The sequence below is a fragment of the Leucoraja erinacea genome, chromosome 1 (assembly GCF_028641065.1).
Source record: "Leucoraja erinacea ecotype New England chromosome 1, Leri_hhj_1, whole genome shotgun sequence".
NCBI lineage: Eukaryota > Metazoa > Chordata > Chondrichthyes > Rajiformes > Rajidae > Leucoraja > Leucoraja erinaceus.
In genome coordinates this window covers 94,270,934-94,285,853 of record NC_073377.1, presented here as the reverse complement: position 1 = coordinate 94,285,853, position 14,920 = coordinate 94,270,934, and the positions used below count along the sequence as shown (strand labels likewise).

Below are 14,920 nucleotides of genomic sequence, written 5' to 3'. Positions count from 1 at the left end.
TATAGAAACTTACACCAAACTTTCTTAAGGGGTTGGACAGGCTAGATGCAGAAGAAGATTGGTTCCCGAGTTTGGAAATTCAAACACTGGGGATGCTGCCAGTGGTGGACTTTGCCCAATGGGGGCCCCCCCAGTATCACAGCTGGAACTCTGCCTCAAATGGGGGTCAAAATCCTTGTTACCTGGAGAACTCACCGAACAGCTTCTGAGAAAAACTTTTACTTTTACCCTTTTCACTTTATCACAACTACCCTGCTGGACCACTTAACTTTGCATTTCTATGCTTTTCAAATAACTGGGAGTGTTGCTTATGTGGGAAGGGCGAATAAGAATCGAGTTCCAAAACTGGTGCAAATCCAAAAAAACTCCCACCTGTATACAGGTTGAACACATGAAATGAACCTTTTACTCAGTTCATCTATTAAAAATAAACAGAACTTGTCTTGCAGGGCTTTCATCCAAGATTTGATTATTACACTCTCCCATTATTCTATCCTGGCATGGATTTTACTCACCACCAATCCAGGTTCACCTCTTGACCCCGTTTTCTCCCTAAAACCAAAGAGAGTTTGTTCAGTTTGCAAAACCTTCGTGAATTAATAAATAGACAAAAAAACTCCCTGACCTGTACTTACAGGTAAGTCACATGATTCTCAATTTGAACCTTTGGACCTCAAGGGAGAGATGGAGGGATGCTAGTGTAGAAAGCAAATTAAAAATAAAACTTACATTATTTACTGATGGATGTGATTTGAAGGGCTCGCGTCACAAGTTAAAAAAAATTCAAAAGTAATATTTGTTATAAATTTCTTTAAATAGTTATTACAGGGCTGAGTGACTTCATTAATTAAGGATGAAACTGAGCCAAGTGGATGATTCAAATGATCCTGACAGAAACGAGATACCAATTTATTCAAACAGAAATGTGGCTCTTATACCACAAGTGTCCCTACGTGTGGAAACCACCACAACTATTTAATCTCTTTTCTGGTGACTGGGAGTGGCCGGTGGGAAGGGTTCGAGTTCAAAACCCAAATCCCAAATATCATTGAACAAAATGTTACTCAGTTCATCTATTATAAACAGAACTTGTCTTGCAGCTTTCATCCAAGATTTGATGCACTCTCCCATTATTCTATGGCATGGATTTTACTCACCACCAATCCAGGTTCACCTCTTGACCCCGTTTCTCCCTAAAACCAAAGAGAGTTTGTTCAGTGAATGTAATAAATACTTATCTTTGATAAGTAAATGTCCATTAGGAAAAGCATTAGCTTGTTTTTACGATGCCATAGATATTCTCCTCTTCCTTTACTGAGTCTCAATGGAGAGAAGACAGTCCTGAGTTCCTGAGATGCTGCTCTGCTGCCATCTCCCCCGGCTTCCAGAAGTTTCTCTACCTTAATCATCTAAGTACCTGAACGCACTGAGGTTCCTCCACGAGGCCTTGCACTGAAGATAACCCGGCGAATTAAGCGTTTACAAGGCTTGAACACGTGCATTGTTGCTCCACAGTACCTTATCTTTAATATTTGGTTGTTCCATGAAAACAAAACTTGTAATGATACAGTGCACCAAAATAAATCGGATAAATTCTTACAGGTACTCCAGGCATTCCTCGAGGACCATCCTTCCCCGTGTCACCCGGAGGACCACGTGGGCCTGGAGGACCAGGAGGCCCAGGCGGTCCAGGTTGGCCAGCTTGACCTTGATCACCCTACAGAGCAGTGAAGACGTGTGTGAATAAAATAATATGGATTAAATATTGTTAAAACATTACTTTTTAAATATTGTCATTTACAACAGCAATGTTACGGGAAGATATTTTTAGATTTTACAGCCAGTTACAAATAAGGGCAATTAATCAAAATTCAATTGAGTGACAAAGCAAAGATAATTAAGTCAGCAGCAAATATGTATTTATTTTCTAATTTTAATGCAAGTAAAAGAAAATCAAAGGAAAGTGAGAATAATATTTACAGTAAAGAATGCAAAGAAGAATTCTACAAGCACTAGCACTACCTTCATGAGACGTCGCTTAATAAACTGCTGATCAGCCGAGAGGAACCCATGATTGACTCTTGGGTATGGAAACGCCATCTGATCAGGCAGGGAAAGTCAAAGTTTGGAGGTCAGAGGTCAGAAAGGTCAAGGAGTGGCAAGGGAAGGTTTCAAAAGAAGGAGGAGAAACAGTTAAGAACAGCAAGTTAACATTTCTACCAACTACATACAGTTCAGGATTTTGCCTATGGAATACATGCCATGTCAACACCAATATATCAGCACAATATTATGCAAAGGAAGCGGAAATGAGCGTGATTGATAGACCTAATCTTTGTCATCAAAGTTACTAAAAGTTCTGATTAAGTTATCAACTCAGTCATCTGTCTGTTTATTTGTCTGCCTAACCTTTGTATACATTTCACACTAACCCTCAACACAAAGCTTTAAAATAATGCCATCATGAAGCTAATCTTTCAATGTGCCTGCCAAATATATTAAATGAATTAAAATAATGCCAATTGGAAAATCTAGGTTTGATGCACCCTAACTATAGTCCCTGTCCATAAAATATATTGGTAAGTGGAACATTCAATCCAAAAATATTGATCAAAGGAAAATATTATATGAATGCAATTTGTTCAATGGTCATTGTTTACCTCCTTGTCTCATTTTATTCTTACATATTACTGTATAAAATGAATCCATTCCTTTCAAATATTATCATATTCTTTTTCTGGTCTATTCATTTTGGAGATTGTACCGTGAAAATGCATAGCTCACTGTGCCTATTAACTGGCAGACTGGCATGAATTCCATGTAACAAACCAAAAGGATTTACAGTGATGCATTCAGTCAGACATTATCCAGCATACTAATTATGTGTTCAATTAAACAAAGTAATGAACACAATTATTGGGGCATTTGAATACAAATCTTAGATCTTACTATTAAGCATGAACTGGTATGAGTCGCTCAGTTGAACATTTTGTGCGGCTTTATGAGTTCAATCTTTTAAAGAAAAAGCTTTGTTCAGTACCTAAGCATGCATAGTTATTAAAAATCCATGAACACTTTGAGAATTATCTACCAAATTGTAAGATTTCTTCTTTCTCCCTTGTGAATTAAAACTTATTTGAATTAATAGCTCTTCATTATCAGCTAAAACCAGAATCAAATATATTCATTTGTGATTCATTAACTCCATACAAATTAAATTTACAAACTGTGCCTTTTCAAAAGAACGCTCCAAATGATAAAGTTCCCATTTCTGCTGATTTAAAATTAAATTGCTTTGAAATTATGCCCATGTTTTCATGTGTAAAATGCACATAAAAACTGCCTAATGCAAGGTTTAATTGTTATTGTCCCCATTTCCAATGGAAGCCTTGCTAATCAGAAAATTGGATCGGACATGTTATCCGAGTACAGGCATCATTTTTCTGGCATCAGACACGTACGTGAAAAATATCATAAATGTGGACAATCATTATTTCAGCCCTACTAGCAGAAAACTAGCCAAAACCGAGTCGTCTACAACTTACATTTTGTACACATGTGATGAATAGCCTGCACATGTCACCGACCATGGCCTTAATGGAACATTTACATTTTACTCTATGTACTGCCTGTTTATTCACTGCACTGTTTGTAATTTGCATTATTCCAGTGCGTCAGAGCACTTACAGGAGCTTCTTAATGCAGAGACCATTGCTGCGATCACTACCTGAATGTGGCGATTGTGCCTTGCAGTAACTTCGGGCCATTCATGAAGCAGAATCAATCTGTGAGTGCCATTATTGACTGGGTAGCCTACTGGTTGTAGCCATCAACACTGAAGACTCGAGTCCCCTGTGCTAACAGCTGTTTCCCTCACCTCCACCACTGCTGGGCCATTGAACTGTGGCAGCCACGGAGAGAAGGCTTAAAGGCCATGACTTGTTTCCTAGCAGATGGTGTTGCTGCTGAACAATGCACAAGCATTTTAACAAAGGAAAAACCACAAACCATATGAACAATTTTAAAGGTAAATTTTGCAAATTTAGTACTGATTCAGGCTAAATGCAGCACCCACTTACTGCAACACAAATGGGAGAAATCCAACTTCCAGGCAAAATACTCTTGTACTTTCTGATTTCCTATCATGTGGTCACATAATGCCAGGGAACTTCTCACCTCTTGGTTAGGCAGAATTAAGTCATGTTTATATTGTTAGACTTGAGCCTTACCTCACAGAGGCCAACAATAACAGATAGTTTATCTCTTATTTCAAAGATCTTTCAATTTAGTTAAACGCCATCTCATTTTTAACAACTTACTACAACTTGCCGTGGAACATTTAGACTTGGCAAATCAAATCAGTGACAATAGTATGCTGGTTGTGGTCTGACTGAGCACGCACACATTATCCACAAACCTTGACAGTGAGGATCTGATTACTGTGCAGAGCCGCCACTGTGGGGGAGCCCGGCAGTCCCTGGGAACACAACACAACATAGGAACAAACAAACCAACACAACACAGCACAACGTTTTCACATTGCAGTACAAAACAGGGCATGCCACCTTGCAACTATTTCTCTATATACTTCTGAATATGACACACTCACCTAAATTAAATTTAGAGATGTACCAAGATCCTGAAATAATGTGCCCAAAAGGGTATTCAGTGCAATAAAATAGTTTTGTGAGTATTTTTCTGATGCTTTCCAACATCTTTCCGTTTAGTCCTGTGCCACATTTTGTTATGCTCAGTTAAAATTGTGTTTGGGATCAGAGAAATATGATTGCAGCACAGGCAACTGATCCATTTCTTCTCACAGTTTCCTGCCGGGATGGATAGTTTTAAATGAGTCTCAGGTCACATGTGAGGAATTGGCCGGAGGTGCTAGGGGCAGAGAGGCGGGGACAAGTTGGACATCAGTAAGTCCAAGGCAGCAGCGGTCAAAAGAGTCTGTGGTTAAAATAGCACACAAGGAAACTGCTGGACTGGTAGCTTCACAAATTACATTTGTTAAAAAGTAAAAAATGCTAAAAAGCAATTACTACAGGTTTAACATCTGCTTCAGTATAATCTACAGGGATAGCTGAGATGCTCTGATTTCAATCTCCAATGAAGCACTAAAGAGTCTCTTTAAAGAACTGGTTTCCCAATAAAGTCAACAGAAAGAGATCGCCATTAATATCCGAAATGATCATTTGGGTTTATTTCTGAGTCTCAGTCAAATCACCTCACCAGTTTTATCCTGGACTGTTTCACAAGTAAATTTGAAATAGATTCTGTAAATGTCACACCAGAGAACAACATTCATCATCAATGGCTCACTCGTATCAATCACACTTTGAGTGGCATTTCTCCCCAGGCTCATCTCAAGATTGTTTGAAGTTACTGACTTCGAAGATGCTTTTCAGAGACTTGGTTAAAAGTCCATAATTCATACGTATTTATGACAATCGTTTTCTATTGGAGCCAAGTCTGTTCATCATCTGCAAAAAATTATCTTCAGCATTGATCAGTTAGGCTGGCTTGTCGTTGCTTGATGACATGAAATATGATGGTGTGCAAAGGCATTTATTTGATATTAATCATTTACATGATGGTGCAAAATATTAACAAAGGCATTTTGAACCATGGCCATTTATCATTTTGTATTCTGAAGTTGGTAGGGATCACTGCTTGGTTGAAAGGACTTTATTACACAAAGATGTTTGCAAATGAGAGTATGCAGAGGGAGCACCTTAGTTCTAAAATTATAACTGGATTTTTACAAACGATTTCTGAATTTTAATTTGCTATAAAAATGTTATACTTTTGCTTTGGCTAGATTTTAATATTTTACATGCTGTGGGTGAATGGGGCATCAGACCTGAAACGTTCTGCAGTGGGCTTGTTAGCACACTGCCCGTCATGTTAACTACTTAGGCTGAGTAAGGGCAATGTCAATGTACACAACTCAATCCAACCACCAAGTCTGAAGAAGGGTCTCAATAGACAATAGACAATAGGTGCAGGAGTAGGCCATTCAGCCTTTTGAGCCAGCACCGCCATTCAATGTGATCATGACTGATCATCCCCAATCAGTACCACGTTCCTGCCTTCTCCCCATATCCCCGGACTTCGCTATTTTTAAGAGCCCTATCTAGCTCTCTCTTGAAAGCATCCAGAGCCCCTGACTCCACCGCCCTCTGAGGTAAAGAATTCCACAGCCTCACAACTCTCTGTGAGAAAAAGCGTTTCCTCGTCTCCGTTCTAAATGGCTTACTCCGTATTCTTAAACTGTGGCCCCTGTGGTCTTGACCCGAAACGTCACCCATTCCTTCTCTCCAGAAATGCTGCCTGTCCTGCTGAGTTACTCTAGCATTTTGTGTCTATCTTCGGTGCAAACCAGCATCTACAGTTCCATCCTACACAACCATAGGGTATGCATGATGCTTGATAGCTCCATCCCCTGCCCGACCTAAGCAATCTGAGGCCACTTGCATGTTCTTGGATATGTTTCCAGTGTACTCAAACAGACATCAAGTGTTGCTGGAAGATCATCAACAATGAAAGATGCTCTTTGTTCTGCCCAAAACATTTTGGCCTTCCAGTGCAATGAGATGTCTGTCAGGGAACACTGCTGGCTGGCACATTCCAGGCTACAGGAATACGAGCTGAGGGGTCGCACTGAAGCTCGGTGCAGCCAATGTTAGGGCTTTGTGTGGAAGAAATGCAGTATCGTGTCCTTTTGCTATCCAGACATCAAGTGTCTAAGTCTGGTGGAGAAGCATCCGATACAGTTGAAGTTTGTACCATCCCAGGAGGTCACACGCGAAATGATGCTACATGCACGGAATGTCAAAGGTTACGGGGAGAAGGGAGGAGAAAGGGATTGAGAGGAAAACATAGATCAGCCAAGCTTTAATGGCGGAGTAGACTTGATGGGTCAAATGGACTAATTCTGATCCAATGATTTATGAACCTTTTCACATGAATGTATCGACTAAACAACTGCAAATGTAAAGAGAACCAAGCAATGTATCTCTCTGCAACCGCAAGAAATGCAACACCTGTCCCTTCATCTCTCCCCTCGACTCCATTCAAGGACCCAAGCAGTCGTTCCAGGTGCGACAAAGGTTCACCCGTATCTCCTCCAACCTCATCTACTGCATCCACTGCTCTAGATGCCAGCTGATTTACATCGGTGAGACTAATCGGAGGTTGGGCGATCGTTTCGCCGAACACCTACGCTCAGTCCGCAAGAACCTACCTGAACTCCTGGTGGCTCAGCTTCAACTCCCCCTCCCATTCCCAATCCGACCTCTCTGTCCTGGGTCTCCTCCATTGCCAGAGTGAGCAACACCGGAAATTGGAGGAACAGGACCTCATATTCCGCCTGGGTAGCCAGCGTCCGGCGGGCATGAACATTGAATTCTCCCAATTTTGCTAGCCCTTGCTGTCTCCTCCCCTTCCTTAACCTTCGAGCTGTCTCCTCCCATCCCCCCGCCCTCGGGCTCCTCCTCCTCCCTTTTTCCTTCCTTCTCCCCCCCCCACCCCCTATCAGTCTGAAGAAGGGTTTCGGCCCGAAACGTCACCTATTTCCTTCGCTCCATAGATGCTGCTGCACCCGCTGAGTTTCTCCAGTCTCTCTCTCTCTCTCTCCCTCTCTCTCCTCTCCCTCTCCCTCTCCCTCTCTCTCTCTCTCTCTCCCTCTCTCTCTCCCTCTCCCTCTCTCTCCCTCCTTCTCCCCCTCTTTCTCTATCAGATAGGTGGGACTCTTCATTTGTGTGAAGGTGCACTGGAGAGAGGGGTATCTGCACAGAAGCACTGTTCACGCCCATTCTGTCTGCAGTATATGCATGCAGAAGCTGTGTCTGAAAGCCCATGTCTGAGGCGCTTGCTGTCCTTTGGGTCCACAACAATCACCAGATATCAGCAGCCACTATAGTGCGGTTTGGAAAATATGCTAAGTGCAGTAACCAAGACTCTGTGAGTGGAAGTGTTGCAAATAAAAAAACTGAAACAAAGAGCTAACAGCATTCCAGTGAGGAATGTATTTCACAGCTATGCTGAAGAAAGTAGCTACGAAGCTGCAGGATTTATGAGCAGATTTGTCTGTCAGCTCCTCAGCATCCCCCTCATGTCTCCTTGCTCTCATCCACGAACAATGGCAAGTTGCAGGAAGAGTGGAAACCCTGTGCATCTCAAGTTACTTTCTAAAACTGCTGCTAAATATCACTCCCAATGAGAGATTAATGTGTTTAAACTGCCAAAGCACATCTCCCAACGGATTTCCCATTCGTAACCCTGAATGCACTCAATTAAAACAAGAAACTGTCATGTTCAAGTTGGGTTTCTGACTTCACCTTCTACCTGTTCTTAAATCCAACTGGTCACCGGGGGTGATCATTCCTCCCTCAGTTAGAGCTCGGACTTTGCAGTTCATGAAGCTCACTCTTTGATAATCTGAGTTTGAGCTCTCAGGACTAGCTCAACGTTGCTGGGATTAGCATTTACCCATAATTCCCTTCAAGGCATAAAAAAAGGACCAAGATTTTGGAATTTAACGTGAGAGAATGCTGGAAAGGTTTGGGTACTATGTATTGTTCTTTAAGCCACTATTCATTTTACTTGTTTCTCCTTCCTCCCCTGCATCATTTCTTGCTCATGAGGAATCAGTTTACTTGCTGCCAAACCTTTGGCGCGCTCCACTGTTGCTTAATAGGAATGTGGATGCAGGTGGTTTGTTGGTTTATGATTTTCTGTGCTTTCTGCCAAAGGGAGCCTTTTCCATGAGATTGTCAACTTCTCCCTCACTAACATCGCCAGATGTTATGCAAGTCGTAAAACGGATGTGTTACTGCGCATGCGTAAAATTACCATTTGACATGGATACCACGTGGAAGCTCCGCGTGGAAGACCAAGTGGGAACTCCGATGCAGAGACCACGAGGGAGCTCTGACTTGGGAGACCTGGTGTGAGGTCTGACGAGGAAAACGAGTGGGAGCTCCGGCATGGAGACCAGGTGATGGCTCTGACGCGGAGACCATGGGGGAGCTCCGACATAGAGACCAGGTGGAAACTCCGACATGGTGACCATGGGGAAGCTCCGATGTGGAGACCAGGTGGGCATTAGTGGGCTTAAAGAATCAGTTACGTATGTGTGATTTAACGTAGGTCGCCTATTACGTAAGTCGGGGAGTGTCTGTAATTAAACCTTAAGCAGTTTGCAATGCCTAATTAAAACCAAGGAGTGAATAGTTATTTCTTTTTGTGGAGCCTTAAAAGTAAATTTTTTTTCACTGATTACAGGGCCTATTTAACCATCTTCAACATCCTGGCTGGATTGGAAAGAGGAACTATGACTAAAAGAAACGTTTACCTATTTATTATGTTTAGTTAAAAACTACACGTAAAAGGTTAATTTGAAAATAATATTTCTTGCGTTCAGTTTCTAAATGATGTTGTGCCCCGTTTATTATTGCAAGTTTGGCCTTGTATGGATGTTCAGGAAATTGCATATGAAATGTGCTCCAGTGCTCATAGGAATAGAAGCCAGTTGCAGTGGAAGCACAGCCAAATTTTCCAGTTCTCAACTTATCAGTTTCAAAATACGCCAGCTATCCTATGCTGCTGGCTTTAAACTTGCTGAATTATCCTGCGAATAGTCCTGCACTTTCTCACTCCCAAATGTTGGTTTAAATTGATAAATTTCAGCACCAATTGTGACTATTACCCTCCATTTACTTTGATTCTAATGGTATTGACCAGACATGTGATAACTTTTCTGTTTAAAATAAACTTCCTTTGCAGATATCTTTCAGAAGAGGCACAGTAACTCAGAGGCCATTAAAGGAACAGGGCATTTCCATTACCCTGCACTTATCATACATCATGAAGAAAATCCAGTAGTTAAAGAGAGTCAGGAATTTATTAAATTTGTTTCCTCCACATTTCAGTCAGAATTTTAACACTTATTTGGCTGGATATTCTATCTCAAAGCATAATGTTTTAATGCACTTAGTGGTAGAATGTTATCAGAATCATCATCATTAATCACAGTCAGGTACTGTATTTGTGCATACAGCACGTTCTATAACCTACGCTGCATTCCCTGAATATCAAGAATGTCCTTCCTCAAATTTGGAGACCAAAACTGCACACAATACTCCAGGTGTGGTCGCACTAGGGCCCTGTACAACTGCAGCAGGACCTCTTTGCTCCTATACTCAACTCCTCATGTTATGAAGGCCAACATGCCATTCGCTTTCTTCACTGCCTGCTGTACCTGCATGCTTACTTTCAGTGACTGATGAACAAGGACCCCCCATATCCCGTTGTACTTCCCTTTTTGCCAACTGGACTTTATTTAGATAATAATCTGCCTTGCTGTTTTTGCCACCAAAGTGGATAACCTCATATTTATCCACATCATCTGCCATGCATCTGCCCACTCACACAACCTGTCCAAGTCATCCTGCATCCTCATAGCATCCTCTTCACAATTCACACTGCCACACAGCTTTGTGTCATCTGCATATTTGCTAATGTTACTTTTAAGCACAGTAAAACATTACATTATTACATTTTAATGGCCTATGTTGTGCATGGATTAAGTAACAATTTGGCATAAAGACTCCTATTAAAATTATTTATAGTTTACAGCTAACAGACAGCTCCAGGATATATCAGCTGCACTCAATGTCAGTCTGGACATTGTTATGATACAGGTAATTAGGAACTCGGGGTGGATGAAAAAGCATGAGAACCAAATTTGATGCGATTAAAAATTGAAAGCTAAATCTAAATACTGTAAGCAATAAATACCAACCCACTGGGTTAATTAAAGGTGAATTAGTAGCTACTTTAGTTGTGAATAGAATCCTAAAGTAGCTCGTAATGCAGAGGGATAAGGTTGGCAAGATAAAGGAATTTTGGATGGCAAAATCGAAATTTAATCACAAAGAAAAAGGAAGCATATGTAAGGTTAGTAAAATGAAATCAGACTCGATCTTGAGAAATATAAAGGAAATAGGAAAGAAATTGAGTAGGCAATTTGAAGGGCCAAAGGGGGCCATGAAATGTCACTGGCAAATCATATTTTTGCAGAATAAGGTTTTTTTTACATGCATTAAAGAATAAAGGGCGACTAGGGAGAAAGTAGGATCACAAGGGTAAACGAGGGATTTATGCTTGGATCATGTGGGTGAGGTACTAAACGAGTATGTTGCATTTGCGTAGACCAAAGATATAAAGAATATGGAAGATAGTGACATCAATGAGGGGCAACCAAATGATCCTCATTTTTCAGGGAATGTGGGTTCCCCCCTTCTGTCATAGATGGGACCCTCCGTGTCCTGTAGTTCTGCTCTCACTCCCCCCAGATGCAACAACGACAGTTCTCCTTTTCACCCCACCAGCCTCCGCATCCAACACATTATCCTTCGACATTTCCATGACCTCCTACGGGATCCCACCACTAATTACATCTTCACATCTCCACCGCTTTCTGCCTTCCACAGGGACCACTACTTACACAACTTTGTTTCATTCATCCCTTCCCACCCAAACCAGCGCCTCCCCAGGTCCTTTCCTCTGCTGCTGTAGGACATGCAGCACCTTCCCTAGCCAACGATGGGCCTATCAGGACATCACCCTGCCCGAGGTCATTTGTTGCCAGCCCTGATTAGTCCTGGTCTTTTCTCGCCTCCAGTTCTTCCCCCACCCCAATCCCCTACTTTCAGTCTGAAGAAGTGTCCTAACCCGAAACGTCACCTATCCTTTTCCTCCCAAGATGCTGCCTGACCTGCTGAGTTGCTACAGCACTTTGTGTCTATCTTCATGGTATACTAATGTGGTATGGCAGTTTGAGATCAAGAAGTGGGTGATGTTGGATTCTTGAAAAGCATTAAGGTGGATAAATCCCTGGGACCTGATAGGGTCTATCCTGGATTATTGAGAGAGGCATGGGCCTCGGTGAAGATCTCTGTAACTTCTCTAGCCACAGGTGAGGTCCCAAAGGACTGGGAGTAACCAATGTTGCTCCTTTGTTTCAGAAGACAAGCAGAGATAATGCAGTAAATTATATGCCGGTGAGCCTATGTCAGCGGTAGTTTAGCTTTGTTTAGAGATACAGCACAGAAACAGGCCCTTCGGCCCACTGAGTCCACACCGACAAGCAACCCTTATCCTACACACATCAGGGACAATTTACACTTATTCCAAGTCAATTTACCTACAAACCTGTATGTCTTTGGAGTGTGGGAGGAAACTGAAGATCTCAGGAAAACCTGGGATGGTGAGACTGACATACGATGAAAGAATGGGTCGACTGGTATTCACTGGAATTTAGAAGGATGAGAGGGTATCATATAGAAATATATAAAATTCTTAAAGGATTGGACAAGGCTATATGCAGGAAAAATGTTCCAGATGTTGAGGTGAGTCCAGAACCAGGGGACACAGTTTAAGAATAAGGGGCAGGCCGTTTAGGACTGAGATGAGGAAAAACCTTTTCACCTAATGAGTTGTGAATCTGTGGAATTCTCTGCCACAGAAGGCAGTGGAGGCCAATTAATTGGATCACTGGATTTGGCTCTTAAGGAATCAAGGGATTTAGGAATCAAGGGATATGGGGAAAAAGCAGGAGCGGGTACTGATTTTGAAGGATCAGCTATGATCAAATTGAATGGCGGTGCTGGCTCAAAGGGCCGAATGGCCTAATCTTGCACCTATTTTTCTATGTTTCTATGAAATGCTGGAAATATTCAGCATGTCATATAGCATCCATGGAGAGGGAATCAGGCCACTGACCTTTCAGAGAGTTTGGATGTTTTTCAGCTTGTTTTATCAGAAATTTAATGTTTTCTAGTTAAAATGGGTATAAATCAGGCACTCACTTTCCATACCAAAGCATTGTCATGTGATGCAGCATTATAAATGTAATACTAATACCACAGGCCCATCCTGCAGCTGCTCCATTGCCAATGTTACTGACAGAAATAGGCTGCTTTATAACATAAATCTGAAGCAGCAAATCTTGATGTGACAGCACTCACCTGAAATACCACCAGAAGTCACAGGAGCACAGACAGGATGCAAACACAGTGAAATGGGCCATCGTGCCATTACGCCCTGTCTGATGTCACAAAAATCGGCACAGACAGATTTAATGCGCAGGAAAATTGGCCACTTTATCACTCGGCTGCCTAAGGAAATGGAGCCTGTAGATGGTTTTGTACTTTCCACAAGACCCTACCTGAGCAGCAGGCAGTTTTCCTCAAGGAAGTCCCTTTACAGTTGTTAAGAAAGCGTTATTAATGGGAAACCATTCCCTTCTGTATTACGGAGACACGAGGAACTGCAGATGCTGGAATCTTGAGCAAAACACAAAGTGCTTGCAGGAACTGAATGTGTTAGGCAACAGAGAGGCGATGTTTCAGATCCAGACCCTTCTTCAGACTTCTTCAATCTATCCAATACCTCGACAGATGCTGCATGACCTGCTCTGTTTCTCCAACCCTGAGTTTTCCTTCTATATTACCTTATGTTATGCATTACTGTACTTGGTATAATCCTTCTGGTCTATGAAATATTGTGGCAAAAATCTTCAATAGCTCTGCTCTGGTAGAGATGTAACAGCATTAATGAGGCTGAGGTTTGTTCCTGGGTCTGACAGAGGCCAATTAAAATGGGCACTGGTGTTAACAAGGATGAATGCTTGAAGCACATGAGGGGTGGGGGGGAGGATGGGATATTCAGTGGTGAATTGTTTTTGTGGGCATGAAGGAAAGCTGCTTTAAACTTCTCAGAATGTGCAGATTCAAAAATGAATTAAATCAACTCTCTACTCCCTCCAGTATGATCTGGGAAATGTTCTGGGAAACGATCAGTTAGAACTTCATGGATTCAAGCCAAGAAACAGCAGCTTGTTCCAGGGCAGCGACGGGGCTGTGCTGCACCATCTGACATGGCATCTTTGGATAAGATGTTAGACTAAAGACTCAGAGACCACTCAGTATTCATGGTTCTATATGAAAAAAGGTGTTTCTCTGAGTGTACTGAACACCATTTATGACTCATTCCAAAGCACCAACATGTTTAATTGTTCATTATGATGTTTGTTGGACTTTCCTGTGTACAGATTGTTTGCCTAATTGCTGCAATTATAGCTGCACAGCCTTTCAAAAAGGCCTCTAAGGCCTCGTTATTAGGAAAGTATTAGGAAAGTAGTGAATGACACCTCTCTCCTCCCCCTCCCCCCCCCCCCCCCCCCCCCTCCCCCCCCCTCCCCCATCCCTCCCCCCCTCCCTTACCCTCTCCCTTTCCCTTCCCCTCTCCCTCTCCCCCCCCCCTCCCCCCCCCCCCCTCCCCCCTCCCCCCTCTCTCCCCCCCCCCCCCCCCTCCCCCCCTCCCCCCCCCCCCTCCTCCTCCTCTTCTCCCTCCTTCTTCCAACCCCTACAAGCAAGCAGGCCATCTTTCCATACAAATATGTCCTGCTAAATTGCCACCCAACAAACAGCAATTGATCACCACTTGTTTGTAAACACTGCCTGCTGCCCGCTGCCCGCTCCCTGCTGCCCGCTGCCCGCTGCCCGCTGCCCGCTGCCCGCTGCCCGCTCCCTGCTGCCCGCTGTCCGCTGCCCGCTGCCCGCTGCCCGCTCCCCGCTGCCCGCTCCCCGCTGCCCGCTGCCCGCTGCCCGCTGCCCGCTGCCCGCTGCCCGCTCCCCGCTGCCCGCTGCCCGCTGCCCCCGCTGCCCGCTGCCCGCTCCCCGCTGCCCGCTGCCCGCTGCCCGCTCCCTGCTGCCCTGCTGCCCGCTGCCCGCTGCCCGCTCCCCGCTGCCCGCTGCCCGCTCCCTGCTGCCCGCTGCCCGCTGCCCGCTGCCCGCTGCCCGCTGCCCACTGCCCACTGCCCACTGCCCGCTGCCCGCTGCCTGCTGCC

The 14,920-nt window shown here is 43.5% G+C and overlaps 1 protein-coding gene across 1 annotated transcript in view; it reads right to left on the bottom strand.

The window, feature by feature from the left end:
• Positions 1-14,920, bottom strand: part of LOC129712534 (collagen alpha-1(XXV) chain) — a 628,211-nt gene that overhangs the window by 156,103 nt on the left and 457,188 nt on the right. Inside the window, exons 7-9 of the mRNA XM_055661434.1 lie at positions 2,023-2,100; positions 1,601-1,717; positions 1,158-1,193 (exon numbers count right to left, since the gene is read on the bottom strand). Of these exons, the coding sequence (XP_055517409.1) occupies positions 1,158-1,193; positions 1,601-1,717; positions 2,023-2,100 (231 nt within the window). The remainder of the gene's footprint in view (positions 1-1,157; positions 1,194-1,600; positions 1,718-2,022; positions 2,101-14,920) is intronic.